The 26,881-nt window shown below is 35.0% G+C and overlaps 1 protein-coding gene across 5 annotated transcripts in view; it reads left to right on the top strand.

Annotated features, from left to right (window-relative positions):
- Positions 1-26,881, top strand: part of cdh13 (cadherin 13, H-cadherin (heart)) — a 618,570-nt gene that overhangs the window by 303,274 nt on the left and 288,415 nt on the right. For all 5 annotated transcript variants that reach the window (XM_087293013.1, XM_087293012.1, XM_087293014.1 and 2 more), the window contains 2 exons: positions 6,927-7,040; positions 25,217-25,369. In XM_087293013.1, coding sequence (XP_087149139.1) covers positions 6,927-7,040; positions 25,217-25,369 — 267 coding nt within the window. The remainder of the gene's footprint in view (positions 1-6,926; positions 7,041-25,216; positions 25,370-26,881) is intronic.

Genomic DNA, 26,881 nt, shown 5'->3' on the forward strand with positions numbered 1-26,881 from the left:
ATGATGCTTAAAGGACTACTGAATTATTTTATAATAGTAATTATTTAATCATTTTATAAATTTTTTTTAATCATTTTGTGTGAATTTGATATTTGTATTTTACCTTGATGGGTGAGTATGACATTTTGAGGTGTTTTTGTGCTTACTCAACAAAAAATATATAATATATATAAAAAATAAACTTTTCTTTTTCATAGAGTCAGTCAGTTTGTTGGTTGTGGCCTGTGGAATGTTGGTCTACTCCACTTTAATGGCTGTGTGTAGATGCTGTATATTGGCTTGAACTGGAAGACGCTGTACGCAAATAATATATGACATTTTATTTTATTTTACAGTAGATATTCAATTATTTAATGTCATTATTTCTAAATTTAATTATTATTTATTATTAAAACTTAATTAAATAATTTATTTTTATTCAACGTATCTGGCATATGTTTTATACAGCGGATGCCCTTCCAGCTGCAACCCAGTACTGTAAAACATCCATACACACTCATTCATACACAAACACTATAGAATGATTTCAAGCAGCCGCCTTTTTAAAAGTGAAATCGAGGCTGTGGTGGGAAAAAACCAGGGAGTATCATTTGGAGTCACATAGGAACGTTGTGTACATGATTCTTTCACAATATTAGACTGAAATAATTATAATAATAAAAAAACACGGCCATTTCCTTCTTACATTTAAGCACTCTTAAACACAGCTGATTTACCATAGTATTCACCAATGCTCAAGAGAAATGACTGTGATTGTCAGAGAAGGTCACCAGTTCACTGCACTTCACCTATGTTTACCGAGTGCAAACAAACACAGACGAGCAAACGACTGATCTTCCCTTTAAAACGCTCCAGTGTCTCTGTATTTGAGTTTGCACTTGATGAAGAGCAGTGAACTGACAACCTTCACATCAAATCACTGTGATTTTTGTTGGCCCCTGGTGAACACTACGGCAAATCAGCAGTGTTTTAGAACGTGCTCAACGACGCTTAAATTTTAACAGGAAATGGCCTTTTTTAAAATTTCAGTACCGGGACAACTCTATTACAGACAACAACGTGGGTGTGCTACAGAGCACTGCATTGTTTGCAATGGTTGTTTAATCGCTCATTGGGTTACATAGACTGAAGCAGGGAAGCATACTCATGGTGTTTACCTGGTGCCATGAACTGAACCCTCTTAAACACTCTTAAAGAAATTATAATTTTGTTTAATGCCTAATATGCTTTGAATTGTTTAAATTAAACTTAACTGAATGATATTAAATTGATGTTTACACCATATCTGCATTTTGTTTACAGTGCTGATCTACTTCCAGTTTCTTTCCACTGTAGCCTCGCTTTTGTTTTTTTAAAATGGTGGCTGCAAGAAATAAGCGTATGGCCAATTTACTTTATTCAATTTACCTATAGCACATGTCTTTGGACTGCGGGGAAAACCGGAGCACCGGAGGAAACGTATGAGGAGAACGTACAAATTCCAGACAGAAAAGCCTACTGGTCCAGCCTGGAGTCAAACCAGCGCCCTTCTTGCTGTGAGGCGACAGTGCTAACCACTAAGCCACCGTGTTGCCCTCTCGTGTTTTTTATTAAAAACAATTTTTATTAAGGTTTTTCCGAAATAAATTATGGGACGTACTGTGACTTCTCAGTCTGGGAATATTTGAAATTGTATACAAAATGATTCTCTGGTTACACATACACATACCTTCAACTGTGTGTGGTCGGTTGAACATTTTTTCACCCATATTTCAATATGTTATTTCCACACAATTTAATCAGAATGTTAAAGTAGGTTCTTTGCTTGCCTCTAATATGCTTACCATGTGATGCTGAAAAATTATGTTTTATGAAATCCATGTAATGCAGACACCAAAATTCAAACCCATAACCACTTGAAACTGGTAATGATTTCCCTTGAATAAGCCACCTTCAAAATACTGTGCGTTTGTGTTCTGAGACGTGAATATTACATACGCCAGGTTATGATGATGCGCGCATTACCTGGCCATGAATGCTGTGTCAGTGGGAAGCAAACAAATGACTTCATTCCCTTCGTTCCATTCCACCTTTATACGCTCCGTCATCCTGACAGCCTGTGGGCTCCAGCAGCTCCGACTCTAGCCTCTCACTCCATTCCCCTATCACTCCACCACTGCTACGCCCGACCAAAGACATCCAGCAAGGACAGAACGCGCCGTGCTTCCGATGTAAATGCAAAGTTTGTGACCGCATCCCAAACCATTCCCCGCCCAACAAAAAATGACATAAGAGTAGGACACAATAAATGGCTTGTCAAGGGTATCTCTCTGTCTGTGGAGGGAACTTGTTTGGAGCAAACAAACCGAAATAGAAACATAAAAATGACTAGATTGACAATAAAGAGCCTTTTTAGTGGTGCTTTTTTGGTATCTGCAAACTATGTAGTCACTGTATCTGCTGTTTCCTACTGTAGGTGACATTTTTGTTCCTTCTCTTCGTTCTGAATCGTAATGCAGCCTGGGTAGGTTCACTGTTGTAATGAGTACAGATGCATGCTGGGATCTGTGTGGCAACATGCTGCCAGCTGAAAGTCTGCTTATGTGAAGCAAAACAGGCATTTTTGTCCAAACAGAGATATCTCTGTTCACTATAAAGCATATTATGACTGTTAATACCACATTTGCTTTGATAATCGAATTCATTTCTGTGTTTAATGGCGTTCTTTTGCTCGTGACAGCAGGATGTTGAAAGTAATTCCCTCAATAAAGAGAGTATTTTTTTTTAGAGAGAAACAGTGGAATCTATCTGCTAATGATATCAAAACAACAGGAGCCCGTAATAATTCATTTCAAGAACTGATTTCTTTCAAATTGCAATACTATTAGGATTGATCCTTGGGGATTTTTAAAACATTTTTCATTCTTGCAAAAAAATGTCACCCATCAATCTTGATGGCTTTTTGAACGCTCTTTCTCATATTAATAGCCCAGGCTGTTCCTAGAGATAGTGGAGGTGTGATGGATCCATTTCACAAATGGGATCTTCTTTCCGTGCAGATCATGATGGGCCATTTATGTTCTAATGTGATTTGCTAATGTACTTTTATTTTATTTCTCTGATCGGAAATTCATATTTCACTACTGTACTGCAATCAGCTCAGAGTGTATGTTAGTTTTGTAAGACTGAACATTGAAATGGATTTGAATAATGCTTGTTGGATGGTTATGTCTAGGGAAATCTACACATTAGCATCCCCATTCATCTCAATGGCAGTTGCTTGACAAGTACAAAACTGTTCACTGTTCGTGTAAAAAAAATTTGGGAGAATTTCCCACCCACTTGTTCAGAATTGGTAAAAATGTCAGCATTTATATTGATTTATTTAAAATGCAAGATTTAACAGAAAAAATAAACATAATCATTTTACAAGATCACAGTTTAAGAAGATATACAACTTTTCAAAGAACCATTGTTTATCCACTTAATTATTCATTTACTTACATCAGCAGAGATGCAATGTCCAAAGCATCAAAATAAATAATTTACAAAATCTTAAGTGTTTATTTATTTACAAGAGATTCTTTAAATTTTGTTTCCTTTTTATCTTAAAATATTTTGTTTAAAATATTAAAACATAATTATTAAAATATTATGTCAGATCATGTGATATGTGGATTTCATTTTTATTTTTTATTTTACCATGTTATAGAAAAACAAAAACATTTCTTTGAGGTTACAGAAAATATCTAAAATATCTTTTTTTAAATAGGCCTTTAAAGTTAATAATGGCTTAAAATGGTTTAATTTATTTATATTACACTGTAAACCTAAATTGCTATAGCTTTTGTTTGTTTTATATTGGTTTATTTATTTATATTTATTAAATCTGATAATTGTATATCTTTAAATGATTTCAATATTTCAATATATTTTATCTAGATTTATGAAATTGTGTTGAGTCTACAAAAGTGGATACGTGATTTATAAAGTTTTATGTTTTTCTGGTATTTTTTGTGAATACAAATATGCATTCATTATCTCCAAAAGAAAGAAAGAAAGAAAGAAAGAAAGAAAGAAAGAAAGAAAGAAAGAAAGAAAGAAAGAAAGAAAGAAAGAAAGAAAGAAAGAAAGAAAGAAAGAAAGAAAGAAAGAAAGAAAGAAAGAAAGAAAAAGAAAGTAAGCCGCAGCCGCTTGCTGCTTCAATGGAGCCTTTAACCGGTCTCTCACACACAAATGCATACATCTAAACGTGCACATTTCATGCACAAACACACCTATTAAATGTGAAAACAAACTCTCGACAACTAAAAGCTACTGGCTGCTGTGTCTTTAATATGGTGTAAAGATTATGCGTTACTGAAACATCAAGGAGGACGCAGCAAAGAAATATAACTTATTAATGCTTTATTATTTTATGCAACTCCTTTAAATTTAAAATGGAAACATAAGGGCGATCTTAAGATCTTATGTTTCCATTAAAAAATAATAATAATAGTAATAATAATAAAACCCCTAGCCTATAAGATGTTTTCTAGAATATCCTAAACTGACCAGTAGCTATGCTATATATCCTATATATTAAACGCACCCCTAGGCAGGATATTTTGATCTGGGGAGCGTTCACTCGTACTGGGTCATCAATGGAAAAGCGGTTGTTCCTTGCGCCAACTGGTGGCTATTGCATGAAGCACAATTTTTATTTTTATTTATTTTATGAAAAGGTGGCCTTCGCTGCTGCAGCAATGTGCGTGACTGCACATGACAAATTGCAGCACTACACATGAAGAAACCGTGTTCTCAGTATTACATCTGTAATAAAGAAGGACACATTAATGTATTTAAATTTATCTGACGATGAGCTTGTATCCTTTAAATGTCAGACACTATGCAAAATATATTTTGTTACTTGGATTGTTGATACATTTGGAGCCTATTTCTTGTTTTATTGTTTTTATATTTTTTTAAAATATCTATTTTTTATCAATAACCCTTGTGGAAAAAAACACAGATGTAAACATAAAATGTGTTATAAATGTTCTGACATTTATTATGTTATGACATGTTTTTTTGTTATTGTTTTTTTTTTAAAGTCTTCAAATTTTATGTAATAACAGTTAATATTTAAAAACAAAATTACTTTACTACTTTGCTTTTAAATTATTTATTGTGTTTTCCGCTCCATCAAATAAAGCCAAATATTAGTATAAGATAATAAACAAATCAATCAATCAATCAATCAATCAATAAATGAACAAATCAAATTTGCCAACCTCAATTTGTTGCACTTTTTTGTGATGCTGAAGTTGGTACAGAAGCTGCAGTTCCAGCACCTTGCAGAGCAGGGACTCATTTGTCCTTTCTAACTAGCTTAATCCTAGCTAACTACTGTAGCTAAACCCACTGATTTTGCAGAAAGCACTCTCTCTGTTCATCCAAAGACATTACAGAACCATTTACTTGTGCCACATGTCCGTTTAGGGCCAATGGGATCGCACATGGGTCGCTGCCACCATGCTAATATATTCCGTTTTACCCGTTGCTGTCAATGCTGAGTGACAAATATAATTTGTGCTGCCATCTAATTGCCCTTAGGGGCTCTAATTGCAACAGTGTTGACAAAGGAAAGAGAATAGAACAGAATGATGGGGAAGAAAGAACGGATCAGAGCGGGTAACATGAGAGAGGCTGATTAGCTACGTTATTGAATTGAGATGCTAATAAACTTCAGCAATCATCACATGGAAGCCTGAACCCACAGAAAACACACACACACACACACACACAAACACACACACACACACACACACACACACACACACACACACACACACACACACACACACACACACACACACACACACACACACACACACACACACACATTTATTGCAGTTATACACTTTTGGTAGGATGAGATCTGTGGCTCAGATTGCATATTTTACATCTTTATATTGGCTGATTCTGATTGGGACATTCTGCGGTCAAATACTTAAGCATAACGACCACTAAACTATATAATTGACTGTTGTCCATGGCAACCGATCTCCTACACAGTGTTAATTTAATGTCTTTCATATCACTCTGTGCACTTTCCATTGCGTTTGCTAAAATTATTTCAACCTAAATCAATATTTCATGTCACTTATTTGGTGAGTAGCCGCATAATAAGCAAGATAATGTACAGTCTGGTGGTCATTATCACAAAATAAACCCCATCAGGATGACACGAAATAGCGATGTTTTGCTATAATGACAGGCTGACTGCACAGTACGCCTTTCTATCATCTTTTTCCTCTTTATGGCGCAGACTCCATTCAAATACTTTTAGACCATTAGAATGAATATTTGTGATATTATTTTCTCAGGTGTTAAAATGGGATGTGGCTTTCAATTAAGCTTCTACAAAAAAAGAGGAAGCAATGGTTGAAAATGTGTCAATCTGCCATAATGACGGATTTTTAATGACTTTCATATAAGGACACATTTGTGCTGACGTTCTGGCTTATGTTTTCTATAAGATTTCTGCAAACGTTATGACTGTTTTTTATTTGTTTTAAATAACATTATATGGAAGAATGCAGTGGATGAGTTCGTTGTGTCCTTCATGAAGGGATTTACATTGATTTTATGAAATATTCATAGCATTATGGGACTAATGTGCTGTATAATAGCGTCGCGGTTAGAGATCTGGAATGGCAACTAAAAGGTTGAAGGTTAAAACCCTCCAGGGGTAATTTATGATCCATTAAAATCATCTTCTCAAGCAGGACATTTAGCCCAATGGATGTTCCAGTAATAAGTGTACTAGATGTTTATTTGAATAAAACAGTCAGGTAAATGTGATATTGCCTACTAATATGGCTTATATTTGGCAATTAGTATCGATTGTATTTCTGAAGAAACCCTTAACACATTTGAACTTTCCTGTTTGTTCTGTGATTTAGGAGATCCTGGGTCTGTCAGACACGATGTCATACCGATCTAAAAGATCTTTGATAGTGCCTCCCATGTTCATCCCAGAGAACCAGCGAGCTCCATTTCCCAGGTTAATTGGAAAGGTAAGACCATCTATTTATACACTAATTGAGCACAGTCTTGGTTGTTAAGCATATTTTTGTGGTGTTGAAAGTGTAGGTGTGACAGTGCTACCTTCAGTTCTTCGGCTTTTAAGCTAAGTTTGCTGTGAGTTTTAATGTTCTGCTGAATTAATAAAAAAATGAGGCATGGGGCGATATTTATGCATAGGTTTTTTACTTTAGAATTTTACAACTAAAATTCTAATATGCTAATATGATTTTATACATTTCATACATTTTGTTAATCAAAGTAAAAATTTTAAAGTTAAAGTTGTGGATTATTTAACTAATAGTAATGTACATGGACTGAAAATGGGGAAAAAAGTTGGAGAAAAGTGAATTCTTCCTTGTGACTAAAAATTAGAGAGCAAAATTAAAATGTTTGAATTTTCAGGCCCTAAAATGCCGTTGTTCTTTAGACTCATTGACAAAACTGGTAACAAGTTAAGATTTCATCATTTAACACAGTTTGGTGTAAATGTAATCATAATAAAAAAGCTTTAAAGTTTGAATTGGTAGCAAACTTGAAATTGTTGTTTAAAAACTCAATTTTAGACATTTATTTAAAACAAGAAATGTTGGAATCAAAAACTGCAAAAGTGCTAGAATATCTTTGGGTTTAAAGATGCTCTTGTATTTATCAATGCTCTGTGTGCAAATCTGAGTGAAATCCAAAGTTTTTACAATATTCCATTTGAACCTAAATAATTGCTATTTTATAAAACAGCAATGCCAAACGCCGTAGGACGTTGCATTTTGTTTGGAAATGAAAATCGGTTTGATATCAGAATCCAACATCAGGCTTACATTAATGTCCAACATTGGACAGATGTTGCATTTTCATTACTTGCCAATGCAACCTAAAATCAAACAAGTATCAATGTCTAATGATGTTACAGCTAGATGTTTTATGGATGTTACCAATATGCATCTATCAGATGATGGATTTTGGTTGCAATACCTGTTGAATAGATGTCAGTATTTGACGTCAATATGCACTGGTTTAAGATGTTGGCTCGACATTGGATTTTGGTCACTTTCCAACACAAACTAAAATCAACCAAACATCATTGTTATATCACGTCGTTATTGGACATCAAAATAACATTGTCCGTAAACACTGGCGATTTAAATCTAACCTAAGATTAACATTTTATGAAGTTGTGTCTGCTGGGGAAAATATAATCTGAGAATTACCTGTATAAGCCTATTACAATGAAGGTAGTTTATTTCAATTTATTTTGCATTAAAAAAGTGACCAATGCTGCAATTGTTTGTCAGTAGATGTAATGCACATATACATGTTTATCAAAATATGTACAAAAATCAGCCACAAAATGTGTTGAATATATTTCACAAATACGCTGATGTTACTTCATAGTGTGTAACATTCTTTTTCTACATTGAATGAATTAACAAACTGATAAATGAACAAATGGTTGAATGAATGAATGAATGAATAAATGAATCCATCCATCCATCCATTTATTTCATCCATCCATCCATCCATTTATATCATCCATCCATCCATCCATCCATTTATTTCATCCATCCATCCATCCATGAATGAAATACAGTACAGTATGTGTAACTTTAGTAAAATAGTGAAATGTTGTTTATGCATACTGTAGTAAAGGTATGAATTTAGAAAATAAATGAAATATAGGTATCTTTTCTGGCTCCAAACAGACCTGAATGTGTTTTGAGCAATAACCATGTCCCGTATTCTTTGAAAATACCTAATACCTGGAATATATTAAATTGTATATGACATTGTTTTTGATTTATTTATGCAGGCTTCGTTGTTTGGCATGGATTTGTATTCCGATCTCTAAAATTTCACAGACCTCAGAGACCACAGATAGGTCAAAAATGTAAGCATGCGGGGAGAAAAAAGGAAAGACAAAAAACAAACACGATTTGCACATCATATTTGATTTGCAAGCTTGAGATATGTGAGTTTTGCCCTAGTTGTGCTTCTTTCCATTTTATTATCACAGTACCAGCCTGTATATATGGATGTCTCGGGGGAGACACTGTAGATTTTTGCAGAATATCTGTGTTGTTGGGCTTTGAGGTGATGCCATCAGTACAGCCCTGTTTTTTTAATACAATAGTTGGGTGCTGTTTTACCATTCAGTGAGAAAGATAAAAAAAACTGAAAAGGATTGTTGGAGGAAAATAATTTGTTTTGGAAATGTGTGTTTGCAGCAGGAATCAAATGTTTGCGGCTCTTCCTGTTCACTTTCTTTTTGTGGCTGTGTCTCAGCGTGGGCTGAGGGTTATTCCACAGCGAAATAAAAGTGCTAGATTACTGTGGCGCAGTGAATAAACCATGGTGTGTGCCATTTTTTGAGGTCTTTATTCTAGTGTTGAATGCAAGGGCTGAATTATATTGCAATTTCACCCACTGACAGAACAACCCCTCTGTATTGCACATGGATTACTATACTTCAGCAAACAGCAGAAAATACAGAGAGGTCCATTGGGAGTCTGATGAGACTGACTTATTCCCAGCCTGCTTCTATATACATCTACATGTGACATGTGTTCAGTGGTGTGGCTTTGGTTTTGAAAAGTGTGTGTGTGTGGGGGAGTGGGGACACACACAATTGAATAAATTGTTTCAACACATGCTCATTGTGAAAACGTACCCCTGTATACATTTCTGGAGAGCACAAATTATGTAGCCAGAGCTATGCATCTTTAAAACAAATGCTATAGGGCGTTATGATGCTGCCGATGGCTTCTGTTTCTTCTGGCTGACCACTGACCTTCATGTGGACAGCTTTTTCGCTGTCACCAGTTTGCCCAATAGCTTATGGTGTTAACTGTGATGAGTTGACCTTGATGATGGAGTTCAAGTCCACTGAAGAACGGTTCCAGAAAGAAAATAAAACAAAATTCCTGCGTTTACATGAATATGGTTTTTATAAATTTTTTTTTAGATTGATTTAAACCTGTAATTTTAAACTAAAAATTCTAAAAATGTAAATAAAATAAATAAATAAATAAATAACTTTATAGTCTGTGTGCTGAATACATATTTTGTAATAGCAAATGCAGATAGACTGCGCTAAACTTAATATGTATGTTAATATATGAAAATGCTGATCATTACTTTAATGGTTTACTTTTATGCATAAACCACCAAATTTAGGCCCCGTTTAAACGAATACAATTTAGTTTTAAAATGGTGTTTTAAAACACAAACGATCCACGTCCACACTGGTGTTTCACCCAGCATTTATGAACAGCTTTCAGTCCATACTACACAGCTGAAAACACACATCATGTGACCACACACACACACACTACAGCGTATGCACGTGTCTGAGCTCTAGTCAGTCAGCGGTGCTCTGTGGGCACTTCCCCAGATGAGAGCAGCGCAGGTCGGACAGTTCACCAAGGACATACAAATAGATTTCATCTCACTATAGTTGTTAAACAAGAGATTTCATTCATCTTGTTTCTATCTAATGACTTTTTTGATCTTTTGAATCTATTACTTGTTCTCATGTAATGTGTTTTGGCTGAGCGCAAAGATAAGTTAAAATATTCATTTATGTAACTGCGTACACTGATTCTGCACATTTGACTGATTGCTTGCTAATATTGTATAAAATTATTGCACATGACACTTTTATAATACCATTATTGATTATTAAAACTGATATTCAGCAATAGAGACAGGGTGTGTTTCATATTTCTTTAAAGAAAATTAAAGAAAGCTGTTATGTTATTGGCACCATTTTGTTATAAATATGCATACAGATGACAGTCATATAAATATGCAACTACATGACGCCTCAACATTTTAAATATCTGTTAAGTTAATATCAAAATGTGTAATTTCTGTGGAGCACTAAGATTAACAGGTGTAGACATATTCTGTATAACAGAAATGGCTAATATTTTGATCTGAGCTAATTTCATCCGTGTTGATTTGTAAGTCATCTGTTGCTTTTTGGCATTTCATCACTTGCATCACTGACTCAATCACTTCAACCTTTATACCAGTTCACTGCAACTTTAACCTATTTACCTTTCAGTTTTTTTAAAGCATACGTGTAAAGTTGCTGGACGTGGATGCACACATCGACAAAAACTTACTCCGTATCAGTCACATTGCTCCATGGTGAGGATGGCACACGGTTAAAAAATCTTAAAATCGTTAGTGGTGGGGGTACATGTCCCCCCTGTCCCTAGTGGAAATTATGCCCCTGCATATGTCGGCGCTCTCTCAATCTACAGGACTTTCCTTACAGCAGTTTTGCTACAAGCACAACCACATTTGGGGACTGGCTACTGTGACCTATTTCATTTGGTAGCGGCTGCTGTATATTGGAAACCAGGCAAAATGGATTTTCCACTTGGATAAATCTTGTTTCCTTCGCTGTTTACCTACCATACGGCGTACATTCATTTTTCATAATTTCCACTGAATGGGAAGGCTAAAAGAAATTGGGAATTGCCCGGAGGCTGGTGAAAGCTTGAAGGGAAGCAGAGGGGTTTCCCAGATGTTCTCTCTCTATGGGAAATGGCAGTAAATGGGTTTGGTGTCTGAGAAAGCCTTCTGTTTCTTTTTAAATTTCCATCATTCTCGCGGGATGTTGTTTATTTGTGTTATTGTTGCACAAAGATGAATCACGCTGCCACTGACTATTTGCTAACGCTTTAAGAAAAAACACTAACTGAATAAGATACCCTCTGACAGATTTACTCTCACAATTGTTCAATCATAAAATTGTTGTACATTCTCTATATACATTAATACTGACACCTACTGGTGTGGATCCATGAAGTTTGTTTATTGACTTTATTCTAAAATGCGGAAGTGCGCCTGTTTTCACGATTGTCTTAAAACTTCCGATTCTGTCACCTATGGGAGAAATGACTAGGAATAATAAACAGCAGAAAACGGTCAAACTACTTGCTCTACAAACAAATGTTTGCATGACTATACAGACCAAGTAGAATAATATAATAAGAAAATATCAAATTGCAACATCAAGCAGCGTAATGAGCAGTTTTTAACGTCAAAAAATTAATGGAAGTGAAAGAGAGCGGAAGTCTCAAGCCAAAAAGATTCAAATGGCAGGGCCCACTCGTCGGTGGAGAATAAGGTCAATACACAGAGTATATTTTCTGTTGGTCTGCATGTCCATATCTTTTCATCCATCCATTTATCCATTCATCCAACCATTCATCCATTTCTTATCATGTTTATCCATTCATCCATCATTCATCTATCATAATATACCATTCAATCATCAATGCATTATTTTATTAACCTGTCATTTTATCAGTTTATTGTAATTTAATTTCATTAATTCATTCTTCCATTATTTTGTTTACCAGCTTATCAATATGTCTATTAATCTACCCATCATTGTCTTTTCATTTATCCATCCATCCATCCATCCGTCTGTTCATCCATCCGTCCGTCCATCCATCCATCCATCCATCAATCCATCCATCCATCCATCCATCCATCCATCCATCCATCCATCCATCCATCCATCCATCCATCCATCCATCCTTCCATCCATCCATCCATCCATCCATCCATCCATCCATCCATCCATTCATTTGTTATTCTGTTGAGCCATTCTTCCATCCATCTTTCATAATAAATATTGTTTTATCAGCAATACATTTTTCTATCAATCTATCATTTAATCTATTTATTGTTTTATATGTTCATTCATTCACCTACCTACCCATTATTTTGTTTATCAGTTTATCATTCTATTTATCTATCCATCATTGTCATTCCTTCCATCCATCTGTCCATCCATCCATTCGTTTGTCCTTCCGTCAGTCCGTCCGTCCATCCATCCATCCATCCATCCATCCATCCATCCATCCCTCCATTCTTTGTTCTTTTGATTTATCCATCTATCATCACTTTCATTCTTTATTACATTCTATCATCCATCCATTTTTTTTACCAATCTATCCTTTTTTCCTTCCTTTTTTCCATTGTTTATTAATTAGTTTGTTCGTTTGTTCTACAAATCTATGATTACATCCATCCAACCATTGTTCTATCTATTATTTTGTAGTCTGTCATTCTCTTTCCATTCATCCATCTTTTTAAAATAACGTTTGCAGAAAATGTTTGCAGGGCATCATTTCAATTTAATCTCTCCAGACCGGCACTCCAGATGTTAAATCATACAATGGGGCAAGTGGTTTTACTCCATCCTTTTTTGTAAAGATGAGTTCTATTGGACGGTGTTGACTTGAGATCCACTCTAGGTTAAGGGGGCTTGAAGTATTGGAAAAGTAATAAAGAACAGATTTGCCCTGATTCCTGTTCTGGCTTTGACATCAGTCTGCTGTGGGATTATGGGGGATTTATTATGGTGGAGTGTTCACCTGTAGCACTGCAATCTCACAAATGGGAAAAAGTCCATAGGTTCCCTCTTGGACCAGCAAGTAATTGTCTCTGGGCTGGTTTTTATGGGCAGCGCTGGTGTCTTTCTCACCTATTATGTCCTGGTCAAACCTTCCCCACAGCCATTGAACCACTGAGTTGCTGTGTACTTATTTTTTATTATTATTTTGTTTGCACCTGGAGCTGAAATGCTGTCCATATGACTTCACAATCTCAATTATTCTGCAGTGGTTTTCACCAATCAGAAGGAAAAATCATAACATAATTTCCCTCAGTGAAACGTTGATGGATGGCGAGGGAGATGTGTGTTTACTTTTCTGTATGTCTGTGCATGGCTAATACTGCAGGGTGCTGATTGTCTTTCATCGGCTTTGACCTTGCACTAACAAACACGAGTCTCTTGTGGAAAGAGAGAGAGAGTTCCTAGGCTGTAGTGTTAGTTAAGTGCTTTTTGTACTGTAGATATCTTTGTGCTGCTTGTTTTGCACTCTAGAGAGTGTGACCCCATCTCTTTCTGTCTTACCACTCTGTCTTTCCCTCTGTCTTTATTTTTTCTCTCACATTGAAAGCCACTTGTCAGCAGCGGGCATAAAGACTGAGATTTTATTGAACACATTTATTCAGTAAGGGTGCATTAATATGATCAAAAGTGACAGTAAATACAGGCAAAGTCACAAAAACTTCTACAGATAAATGCTGCTCTTAGATTTTCTGTTCGTGAAATAACACATAGTGTTGGTTTCCAAAAAATATACTAATTGTACACTGTAAAAAATAAATCCGTAAAATTTACGGTAAAAAAATGGCAGCTGTGGTTGCCAGTACTTTACCATTAAAAACACGGTACAAACTGTAAAAGTAATTTTTCATTTTTACGGTAAATTACCATATTTTATTAATTTATAGAGGTAATATGTGTGTATTTTGAATGATCAACATCTACACATCTTTTGTTTCACAGTTAGACACGTTAGCACACCCACATAAAGAAGGTGGTGATGAAATTACAAAATGAGCCAATGCTCATCACAATTAACTTTTCCCACAAGCAGAAAAGATTATCAGCATATAGAAGGTGCTCAGTGTCATTCACACAGCTACTAAACACCAGTATGGTAACACGCATAAAATAAAGTCATAAACATTGTTTATCAACATTAGATGTAACATAAATCTCTAATGTACATAACTGATGGGGAAACAACTAAAAAGATCCATTTTAATGTCAACCAAATGCATAAAAAGTTATGTGCCATGCAGGGAATTCTGGGAAAGTCAATTTACGGTTATATTACGGTAGTATTAAGGAATCGCCGTATATATTAAGGAAACACACCGTTAACCAGGTTACAGATTTGTACTGAAGCATTTTTACAGTTTTTTACAGTTAAAATCACGGCCATTTTTTACAGTGTATTAATAAAAAAGGTAAGATTCTTTTTATTAACAAACCATTAACTATAACTTTTAGCTCAGCCTCCGTATTGGCTGCTTATTAATAGTTTAGGGTTAAGATGTTGGGTAGGATATAGGATGTTGGATAGGACTGTGCAGAATATTTACAATTTAACAGCCAATATGTTAATAGGCAGGTAATAAGCCACTAGTTTATTATGAGATGTGGTACTTAAACCAGTGTGTTACTAAAACTATTTAGCAGCACAACTGTTTTTAATTATGATTATAAAAAATAAAAATGCAGTAAATCAGCAAAGTATAATCCATTCTGACAGACTGTGATCAGTGTTGCCAGGTCCGCGGGCTACTTTTGATCTGTATCTGCAGGTTGTTTTTTTCCATTGCGCGGGTTGTCACAAATCCCCTCAACCACAAAAAACCCAACGCTCCACTCTCCATCTATAGCCCCCTCCTGCTAGTCATCTTAAACACACATAATCCAAGCCCCCATCTCTAACACACACACACACACATTGCCATCAAACTTGAGTTTGTTTGAGTTTTTTGAGTCATATAGTATAATAAAATCAACAATATGCTATATCTGATGTCATATGCTAACATCACCTATATGTTATAAAACTGCAGGTTAACTTTGTTTATATGTAATAACTTATATTTGATTGTAACTTTAACTTAATTTGATTGTAATCCAGTAATTCACACCTTTTTAAAGCTGCTTTGAAAAAATAATTATTGTAAAAATCACTATACAATTAAACTTGAGTCAAAGTCAAACACAAAGTCAAGCAATGTCTTTAATATCATGTTTTTGTCCCAACAACACAGGGAAAATGTGTCATTGATTTATTAAATAGTTCAATAAGTAATTCAAATTTAATTTTGGTTTGTAAGACATGTTTTTCAACAATTTTGTCAGGAAATAGCCACTGCAGGACAGTCTCTCCAGTCAACACACAGATTTAACTATACATTAATGTGTCTTAAATGAACTTGTTGACCTGCTGAGAGCTATTTACTTAATTCTTGAATGAATCTGTCATTTGAGCAAATCAGATTTTCTAATGACTCAGTCAGTTAAATGACTCATTAAATATTTTCCACCTTGTAGCAGTTTTAATTTTTTGTATGAAGTGTAGTTTCAACCTGTATGAGTTTACCTGACTTGCATGACATTAAATATATTGTGTAATTAATATTGGGAAACCAATTAAAATGATATTAAAGAATAAAGGTTCACCCAGAAGTTAAAATTTTATCATCATTTACTCACCATTTACTTGTTCAAAACATGACTTTCTTTGTTTTGCTGAACAGAAAATACAATATTTTGAAGAATGATTGTAGCTGATGTCTGTATTGTAAACACTCAAAAATAAAGGTGCAAGTGGACATTGGTATCTTTAGGACAGTGTTTCTCAGCCGAGTTCCTGGTGGACCACAAGCTCTGGACATTTCTATGTCTTCTTATGTAAACACACCTTAATACAGATCTCGTTAGCTCATTAGCAGAGACTGAAATACCTGTAATGGGTGTGACTGACAAAGGAGACATCCGAAAGATGAAGTGTTGGTGGTCCAGGAACGAGGGTGAGAAGCTGTTTTTTTGTACCCTTAAGGTACTATGAGGTACACATTTGTACTTTTTAGATATTAAACTGTACCATTAAGGACATTTTAGGAACAAAAATATACCCTTTAAAAAGGCACCTTCCCAGTGATGGATTTTGTACCTTTAATTTGAGAGTGTAATTTTCTTTTCTAATATAAAACTTTATGGATGCCAGCAATCGAGACTCTACAAAATAACCTATTTTGTGTTCAACAGAAAAAAAAGAAAAAATATCTCATGAAGGTTTAACACTTTTGCAAATAAACAATGAGGTAATTCAAATTTTTGGGTGAAATATCCTTTTAACATTGCAATGCCACATGTAAACATGAATCCAATCATCGAAAATGCTTATAAGAGACTTTAAATATATAAAGCTGAAGTCAGAATTATTAGCCATCCTGTATATTTGTTCCCTGTAAATAAAATATATTTTTCAACACATTTCTAAACATACAGTACTTTTAATGACTAATTTATTTCTAATAAGGCAAGTTAATTAGGTAATTAGGCAAATCATTGTTTGTTCTGTAGACAATCGAAAAAAAAAATGGTTAAATGGGGCTAATAACATTTACTTTAAAATGTAAAAAAATAAATAAATTAAACAAAAAAATATATATTCTAGCCAAAATAAAACAAATTAGACTTTATCTTGAAAAATGAATATATATATATATATATATATATATATATATATATATATATATATATATATATATATATATATATATATATATATATATATATATATTGGAAATATTATTGGAAATACTATGAACATTTCCTTGCTCTGTGTAAATCCAACTGACTTCAACTGTATATTTCCAAAATGTAACAGGACACATTTCTTCCCCAGGTCTTGTCATCTCTGTTTTCGTGGAACATTTTATCACACTTAAATACTTACGATCAAGAAGTTATTAAAACCCAAAACCTGAAATATAAGTAAAAATTGTAAAAGCAATGCTTCCATCAGCAAACACCACTCAGTTCTTGTTTTATTTTGGATTGTTTCCAAACGGAAAGTTAAGTGCTCTGTATCTAACACACAGAGACCAATTTCTATTCAAAGTCAAGCATCCGTAATTCAAGGGAGATTACACACCACTGCAGTGCTTGTACAGCCGAAAGCTATCAAGGCAGAAAGAAAGAGGGAAAGAATAAGAAAGTGAGGATCTTTCCTCTCCTCCCCTTCAGTGCTGGATTGTCAGAGAAGTCGGAGTCGGGTTCCTCCTCCCTGTCACATACAAGCAATGGCAAGAAACGGCTGCTCTTTCATGTCCTCCCTGCTCCTAATGAGAGCTGATAGAAATAGGTGAGCGTCTCCCCCAGGGCTGTTCGCTGACATCTAATGACTGAGAAGAAAGCCAGGGGAGGCTGTGTAGGCTTGTGTGTGTTTGTGTACATGTGTTTGTTTGTACGTTCAAATAAAGCACCACCTGTGAGCAGCCAAGCGGCGTCTGAGATATGCTTGCATGGCTGCTATTTTCACTGAGACCTCACCAGTAGCCTTGATCATGCTTAACTTGTCTTGTCACTTTTAGACAGTTCCTTGTATTCTGTACAGGAAGATTGACGGCTACAATCATGGAGCACATAAGGTGGATTGGGTTTGAAAGTGAGCCTCAGCATGACATGCTTAGTATAAAGAGTGCTTATAAAGGGTTCAGGAGGATAATGTCTCGTGCTGCTGTTGTTCATAAGATTTGTTTGTTCATTCCTTCCTTCATTCGTCCACATGTTCGTCTATTTGTCCATCAATATTTTTGTCCATCTGTCCACCAGTATTTTGTCCATCCATTCATCCATATTTCGTCCATCTGTCCATCCATCTGTCCATCTATCTATCTGTCTGTCCTTCCATCTGTCCATCAGTATTTTGTCCATCAGTATTTTGTCCATCTGTCTATCAGTATTTTTGCCGATCCATTCATCCATATTTTGTCCATCTGTCAATCCATCTGTCCATCCATCCATCTGTCCGTCCTTCCGTCTCTCTATCAGTATTTTGTCCATCTGTCTATCAGTATTTTTGCCGATCCATTCATCCATATTTTGTCCATCTGTCCATCCATCCATCTGTCCGTCCTTCCGTCTGTCCATCAGTATTTTGTCCATCTATCCATCAGTATTTTGTCCATCTGTCTATCAGTATTTTTGCCGATCCATTCATCCATATTTTGTCCATCTGTCCATCCATCCATCTGTCCGTCCTTCCGTCTGTCCATCAGTATTTTGTCCATCTATCCATTAGTATTTTGTCCATCTGTCTATCAGTATTTTTGCCGATCCATTCATCCATATTTTGTCTATCTGTCAATCCATCTGTCCATCCATCCATCTGTCCGTCCTTCCTTCTGTCTATCAGTATTTTGTCCATCTGTGCATCAGTATTTTTGTCCATCCATTCATCCATATTTTTGTTCATCTGTCCGTACATCCATCCACTCATCCATCCATCCACCCGTCCATCTATCTGTCTGTCCTTCTATCTGTCTATCAGTATTTTGTCCATCTGTCCATCAATATTTTTGTCCATCAGTATTTTTATCCATCCATCCATCCTTCCGTCCGTCCGTCAGTCTGTCCTTCCATCTGTCTATCAGTATTTTTGTCCATCCATTCATCCATATTTTGTCCACCTGTCCATCCATCTGTCTATCCATCCATCTGTCCGTCCTTCCATCTGTCCATCAGTATTTTGTCCATCTGTCCATTTGTATTTTTGTCCATCCTTTCATCCATATTTTGTCCATCTGTCCATCCATCTGTCCATAAATTCATCTGTATTTTTGTCCATCCATCCATCTGTCATCCATCCATTCATCCATCCATCCACCCGTCCATCCGTTCATCTACCCATCTGTCCTTCTGTCTGTCCATCAGTATTTTGTCCATCTGTTTATCAGTGTTTTGTCTATCTGTCCATCAGTATTTTGTCCATCTGTCCATCAGTATTTTGTCCATCTGTCCATCAGGGTTTTGTCCATCTATTCATCAGTGTTTTGTCCATCTGTCCATCAGTGTTTTGTCCATCTGTCCATCAGGGTTTTGTCCATCTATTCATCAGTGTTTTTTCCATCTGTCCATCAGTGTTTTGTCCATCTGTCCATCAGGGTTTTGTCCATCTATTCATCAGTGTTTTGTCCATCTGTCCATCAGTATTTTGTCCATCTGTTCATCAGTGTTTTGTCCATCTGTCCATCAGTATTTTGTCCATCTGTTCATCAGTGTTTTGTCCATCTGTCCATCAGTATTTTGTCCATCTGTTCATCAGTGTTTTGTCCATCTGTCCATCAGTATTTTGTCAATCTGTCCTTCAGGGTTTTGTCCATCTGTTCATCAGTGTTTTGTCCATCTGTCCATCAGTATTTTGCCCATCTGTTCATCAGTGTATTGTCCATCTGTCCATCAGGGTTTTGTCCATCTATTCATCAGTATTTTGTCCATCTGTCCATCAGCGTTTTGTCCATCTGTATATTAGCATTTTCTCCATCTGTCCATCAGTATTTTGTCCATCTGTCCATCAGCGTTTTGTCCATCTGTATATTAGCATTTTCTCCATCTGTCCATCAGTGTTTTTTTCATCTGTTCATCAGTGTTTTGTCCATCTGTCCATCAGTATTTTGTCCATATGTCCATCAGTGTATATATATATATATATATATATATATATATATATATATATATATATATATATATATATATATATATATATATATATATCTTATTCACTAGTTTACCCAACTATAACGACATACGCTACTGAAAAACCTGAAAATCTGATAAGACTTCCATGAAAAAAAAATGGTACAATTTGAGCTCTTTACATTGCTGCCTTTACCCCCTTTTCCACTTTTCTCCTGTAAAGTCTTAGCTCCATTTTCTTTCTATTGCCTTCTAATTCTCGTGCTGAAGGAGACCATTGCACCTTTAATAAAGCGCCTCTGAAGTACAGAGAGAAAAGTTGTGTTTTATTGTTCTATCGGATCAATATCGCAGCTGTGCGCAGCAAACAGCAGAACGAAAACAAGCTCCATAGCAACCACTCACAAGACAAACCCGAAGCCGTTAAGCAGTTCTTCACAAGGCCGAAAGCAGTGTGGGTGGAAAACAGACACGACTCGCAGACAAGACAAAGAAGAACTGAGCTTGACGGACTCTTGCAGCGTGGAACTGCTGTAAACAGGCGACACTGCAGTTTGTTTGGGTATCTTTTGGCTCTCTTGCAATGGGCAGAAGAGTTAATTTACAGATGACCTGCGGTGGGATTCAATCATGATTGTGTCACAGGTGTACCTGCTCTATAGGAAAGTACTTTGCTGGGCTTCCTGCCTGTGTGTGTGTTATTTTTTGGAAAATGCTGCCACTGCGGTAAGAAAACAGTTTAAAAGCTGTTTTGCAGGACTTAGCTGGTTCAATCTTGTCTAGCTGGACTTCAATTTAGCCTTTCTGATAGCACCTTTTAACACCTTTTTAACACCTACATCAATTATACATGTTCATTTGTTAAATCGAGGAGTAATTTAATGAGGTTGCAGAATAAGATTCTGTATATGTGTATCTGTATGTGCCATCAATATCTTTATACTGAAGACACATTTTGTAGATTAGCATGAAAAGAAATTATTACATTATGGACCTCTTAAGCTCTGTCAGGTTGGATGGGAAGCGACGGTGTACAGCCTTTTTAAAATCTCTTAAAGAGTTGTTCAATAGGATTTAGGTCTGGGCTCTGGCTGGGCTACTCAGGCTGGACATTCACAGAGTTGTTGTGAAGCCACTCCATTGACATTTTGGTGGTATTCTTTGGCTCATTGTCCTGCTGGAAGATGAACCGTCGCCCCTTTCTGAGGTCAAGAGCACTCTGAAGCTGGTTTTCTTTCAGGATGTCTCTGTACATTGCTGCATTCATCTTTCCTTCTATTCTGACTAGTATTAGCCCCCATGCTTCAATGAAGAGATGGTATTAGCCTGGTGATGAGTGATGCCTGTTTTTTTTTTTTTTTTCCAAACGTTATGCCTGGGGTTCACTCCAAAGAGTTCAATTTTAGTCTCATCAGACCAGAGAATTTAGTTTTTCATAATCTAAGAGTCCTTCAGATGCCTTTTGGCAAATTCCAGGTGGGGGGAGTGGCTTCCTTCTGGCCACTCTGCCATAAAGGCCTGATTGGTGGATTGCTGCACAGATGGTGGTCCTTCTTTAAGGTGTTCCTTTCTCGACAGAAGAAAGCTGAGCTCAGACAGAGTGACCATCAGGTTATTGATTACCTCCCTGACTAAGGCCCTTCTCCCCTGATCACTCAGCTTAGATGGCCGGCCAGCTCCAGGAAGATTCCTGGTGGTTCCAAACATCTTCCACTTACAGACGATGGAGGCCACTGTGCTCACTGAAATTTTCAGAACAGCAATTTTTTCTGTAATCTTTCCCAACCTTCTGCCTCGATACAATCCTGTCTCGGAGGTCTACAGACAATTCCTTTGTCTTCATACTTGGTTTGTACTTCAACATGCACTGTCCACCCTGAGACCTTATATAGACTGGTGTGTGCCTTTTCAAATCATGTCTAATCAAATGAATTGACCACAGATGAACTCCAATTAGGCTGTTGAAACATCTCAAGAATGATCAGTGGAAACAAAATGTACCTAAACTCGATTTAAAGCTTCACAGCAAAGGCTGTGAATACTTACGTACATGGAATTGTCCAGGTTTTTTTATTTTTTTTTTAAATTTGCAACAATTTCAAATCTTTTATTTTTTCCACATTGGGGTATTGTGTGTAGAATTTTGAGGAAATAAATTAGTTTAATCTATTTTGGATTAACGTTGTAACGTAACAAAATGTGGAAAAACCAAAGCGCTATGAATACTTTCCGGATGCACTGTACATATACAACCTAGCATATTTAAGCAATAGCATTGTAAAGTCGTTTATCTTTGAGGAGTAAGCTACACTAAGATGTCTTCAGCCTATCTACTTGACAAAACATAAATATTTTAGCAGAAAAAAATTAGGTCGCTATAATTTTATTTAGCCAAAATAATTAGCCCATATTAGCCCAGCATGTTTAACAAGTAGGAATGCTAATCTTTCTGTAACAAAGACCAAAAGAGGCATTTAGAAAAAAAAAAATCTTGTTGTCAAGGTTTGTTTTTAGCTAACTAACATTATTTTTAACAAAACTGACTGTATGTATGTAAATGTGAGCCTATACAGTACAGTAGGCCTATGTGTGTGCTAGTGTCTCTGTCAGCATGACTCTTTGATTTGTGTTTTTACAATCCTCTTTAATCCATGTTACGCGTATATTAACAGGCCTTCCACCAAACAAGACAGCTCTCATTGTGCTATAAAATTCAGCAATTTCACAGCTATTTGCCGGCCACAGTAAATACAGCAGGATTTCAAGGCCTCCTCCGGTGAAGCCTACATTTGTGTTCGCAAGAGTCTTAGCGAAAGCACTCGATGCATTTCTCGGAATAATAATAATGTTCCTTGAGTTAACAGAGCCTGTAATTATAAAGGAGAAAAACAGTATTAGTGTATGATCTGGCAGAAAGGATCTGTGTGGGGAAGATAAATAAAGCTAACAGGGGCTTTTCGTGTGGACAATTACTTTGCTCTGATTCATTTTCTAAATGGGATATTTTGTCTTAAGCTTAATTACAAGATACGGGTGGGTTCAAGGTGGGCAGCCTCTGTTATTCGATACGCACACCGGGGTTTATTGCTGTAGATAAATACAGCCGTTAGAAGGCTCCTTTTGAACAAAAGGGGGTTCATAAAAGGGGCCATTGTTCATTTGTATTTAAAGTCATTAGGTAATAACTGAGCTTTCATTAGCAAGGGAAGTTGTGGCAATTTAATTTGCACAAAAATTTACTTACACAAAAGCCAAACGAACTGCAGGTGGTAGCACTGGTCACACTAACCAATATAAAATGTTTTTAATACACAAATGGATCTCATTTACAAGCCTCAGCTACTATATTAAGGCACAGAGTTAACTTAATTATGCGGAGAGCAATGTTTTAGACATCCTACAGTGTGTTTATCTTTGCCTGCGAGAATCATTCAGTAAATAATTCTGAATCTTAATATAAAATGAGAGATGAAGCGAAAGGAAGTATATATGGCATGTGTGCATGTTATGTTCACTCATAATTGTGTTTGCCTGTGTGGAGCTGTGCAATTAACAGGTCTTGTTTTTTATTGCTTCTAACTTGCAACACTCTGGTGAAAATCATTGGACTTTGCTGCATTTATCCAGTCGCATGTGAGTACTGCTTAAACACATGGCAAATCTACACACCAGCTGTTCTGTAGATTGACTGATGCTGATTAAAAAAAAAAAAAAAAATGTTTGTCTAATTTTCTAGATTAGATTATTAATAAATAATAATAAGAATAATAAAGAATAATAATAACATGAATTAAAAATTTTATGTTTTAATATTATGCAGGATTGTAGTATTTCTTGACATTTTAAATTAGCTACAAGTTTTAATCACAGTTTTAGTTAGATTTTTTCTATAGTTTTTTTTTACAGTTGTATTAATTGTGTTTTGTGTTAAAAACAATAATAATTATAATATTTTTTGTGCTAATGTTGTATTTATTTACATTTAAATTAGCTTTAAATTACCAAGTATTCCTTTTTTTGTCATTTTTTTGCAGTTTTAGTTCAGATTCTTTCCGTTGTTTTTTCACAGTTGCATTGTATATGTTTTGTAATATAATAATAATAATAATAATAATAATAATAATAATAATAATAATAATAATTTTGTAATATTGTAGCATTAATTGACATTTAAAATTAGCTTTTAATTAGCAAGTATTACATGTTTGTTTGTTTTTTTATCGCAGTTTTAGGTCAGATTTTTTCCAATGTTTTTTTAAAGTTTTATTAATTGTATATGTTTGTAATAATAATAATAATAATAATAATAATAATAATAATAGTATTTTTTGTACTATTGTAGCATTTATTGACATTTAAAATGAGCTTTTAATTAGCAAATAATAAATTATTATTAGTTTTCATTTCAGCTTTAGCTCAGATTTTTTATTAGATGTATAAATTTAGTTTTTGCAATAATAATAATAATAATAATAATAATAATAATAATAATAATAATAATAATAATAATAATAGTATTTTGTAATATTGTAGCATTTATTGAAATTTAAAATTAGCTTTTAATTAGCAAATATTAAATTATTATTTGTTTTTATTTCAGCTTTAGCTCAGATTTTTTATTAGATGTATAAATTTAGTTTTTGTAATAATAATAATAATAATAATAATAATAATAATAATAATAATAATGATAATAATAATAATAGTAATAATAATAATAATAACAACAATAATAATATATTTTGGATGCTAGAATTTAAAACCATGGTGTCAAAGCTGTAGTTTAGTTCCAACCCTGCTTCAACACACACAGGACTCAATTAGTTTGATCCGGTGTGTTAAATTAGGGTTCGGACTAAACTGTGTAGAGCTTGACACCTGTGATCTAAAGGTATGTTAAAATGTAATTATAAATAAAACAATAAAAAAAAAATTATACAAAAAATATATATAACAATATTACAGTTATTGCATTAATTGCATTGCATTGCATTCTGTGTAGTTTTAGTTTTGTAACTGTACACTTTTATTAATATTAACTTTCATGTGTGTTTGGGTTCTATCCTGTCACAGGTGGTCTCATCTGACATGAAGGAAGAACACATCTTCCGTCTGACGGGACGGGGAGCAGATCAAGACCCTAAAGGTGTGTTCAGCATCAACCGACTGTCAGGAGATGTGGCCGTCAGTCGAGCCCTGGATCGAGAGGCCATCGCCTACTACCATGTGAGTGCAATATTACATCCGTTATCATCTGCACAATCCATTTTTCTCTCTGCTCACTGTCAGCGAGTTTGGTCAATGACCTCCACTTGAAAAATGCAGGTCTGTTTAAGGCAAGACATTGCAGGTGAATAAAACAAACAAAGAACTAACCGTTAAAATCATAATTACCAGTTGATTGGTAAGAATTGTAAGCATTTTTTGTATTAAATGTTTTTAAACCTATATGTGCAAATTCTGTATTCATTGTGGACTGATATGCCAACATGTCTACTGTAGCACATAATATTGAATGAAATCTGGTATACAATTCTTATTGGGTTTTGGATATACAGCATTAGAGCCAAAGGAGTCTTTTTTACAGACGGGATTTAGGGTATCTGTTTTTCTTACTTCATAATTCTGAAAAAAATAAATAAATAAGTAAAATGAAATGTGACTAAGGAAGTCATTTATTTATGAGTAGATACCTCTGTTAAAATCTTTAGAATACAGATGTAAGTGCTGCTGAATTGGACCAATTCTTGCTTTTAACTACTTGCTTGCATGTTTATCATAACTGATTATTGCCTTAATTTTGTTGCACTTTGGTCTGAAATTTGTGCCCGTTACAACGTAAATATGTCTCTGAAACATTTGTTTATCATAAAAAAAGTGTTAAATTTTTTATTTTACACATCCGTCGAAAGCATTTTGTGATGCGTTTTGACAATTTAGATTTTTTTTTTGTAACTAATTAATACATATCAAGCTTTGTGTGCAAGGTTTTTGTGTGACAATTTTTTTAGCATATGAATTTGAAAAAAATTATTTTGAAAATAAATCGTGGCACTTTATTCTGCATGACCATATTTCAGACCCCATGATCCTATCCAATATCTTAACTTAACATTAGATGCGTTATTGCAACACTATCTTACGGCAATTCGTAACTTTTTGATTTAGTGGCTATTTCATATGAATTTGTTTGATCTCATTTGTACAGTTATCTACAATATGCTTATCCTCCAATGATGGTTGGATTTAGGGGTGGGGTTTGGTGCCACACCTCCTTGTTTAAAATCTTACATTTACATAACAATTTGTATGAATTTGCCACTAAACTGACGAAACGTAAAATAGTTATGTTTCCTCGTGAGATCAGGCTGGTTATTGAGGTTAGTTAGAAAGTCGTGGTTATTAGTTAGATTTGAAAAAAAAAATGTAAGAGCTTGAAATTATGCTTTGGGAAAAGCCCCTTTAAGAGACTAAATTATCATATGCATTTGTTTATATGACAAAACATGTCTTTTTGACTCAAGAAGGTCCATACTTATTCTAAAGGCAGATACTGATAAGATCAGGGCCTGATGTGTGGACTTTGGGGGTTTTACGATGTGGTCACATGTTGATTGGTCTGTTTGAATGTCTCAGCATTTGGGCTTTAGTCACATGATCAAGAAAGATACAAAATAGGTGTAAAACTCTGCTTTGGGTCTTTCCTGCCCTTTATTATCCGTCTATGTGCTTTCCTGC

Source organism: Danio rerio, chromosome 18, assembly GCF_052040795.2.
Source record: "Danio rerio strain M-AB ecotype USA chromosome 18, GRCz13ab, whole genome shotgun sequence".
NCBI classification, from domain to species: Eukaryota; Metazoa; Chordata; class Actinopteri; order Cypriniformes; family Danionidae; genus Danio; species Danio rerio.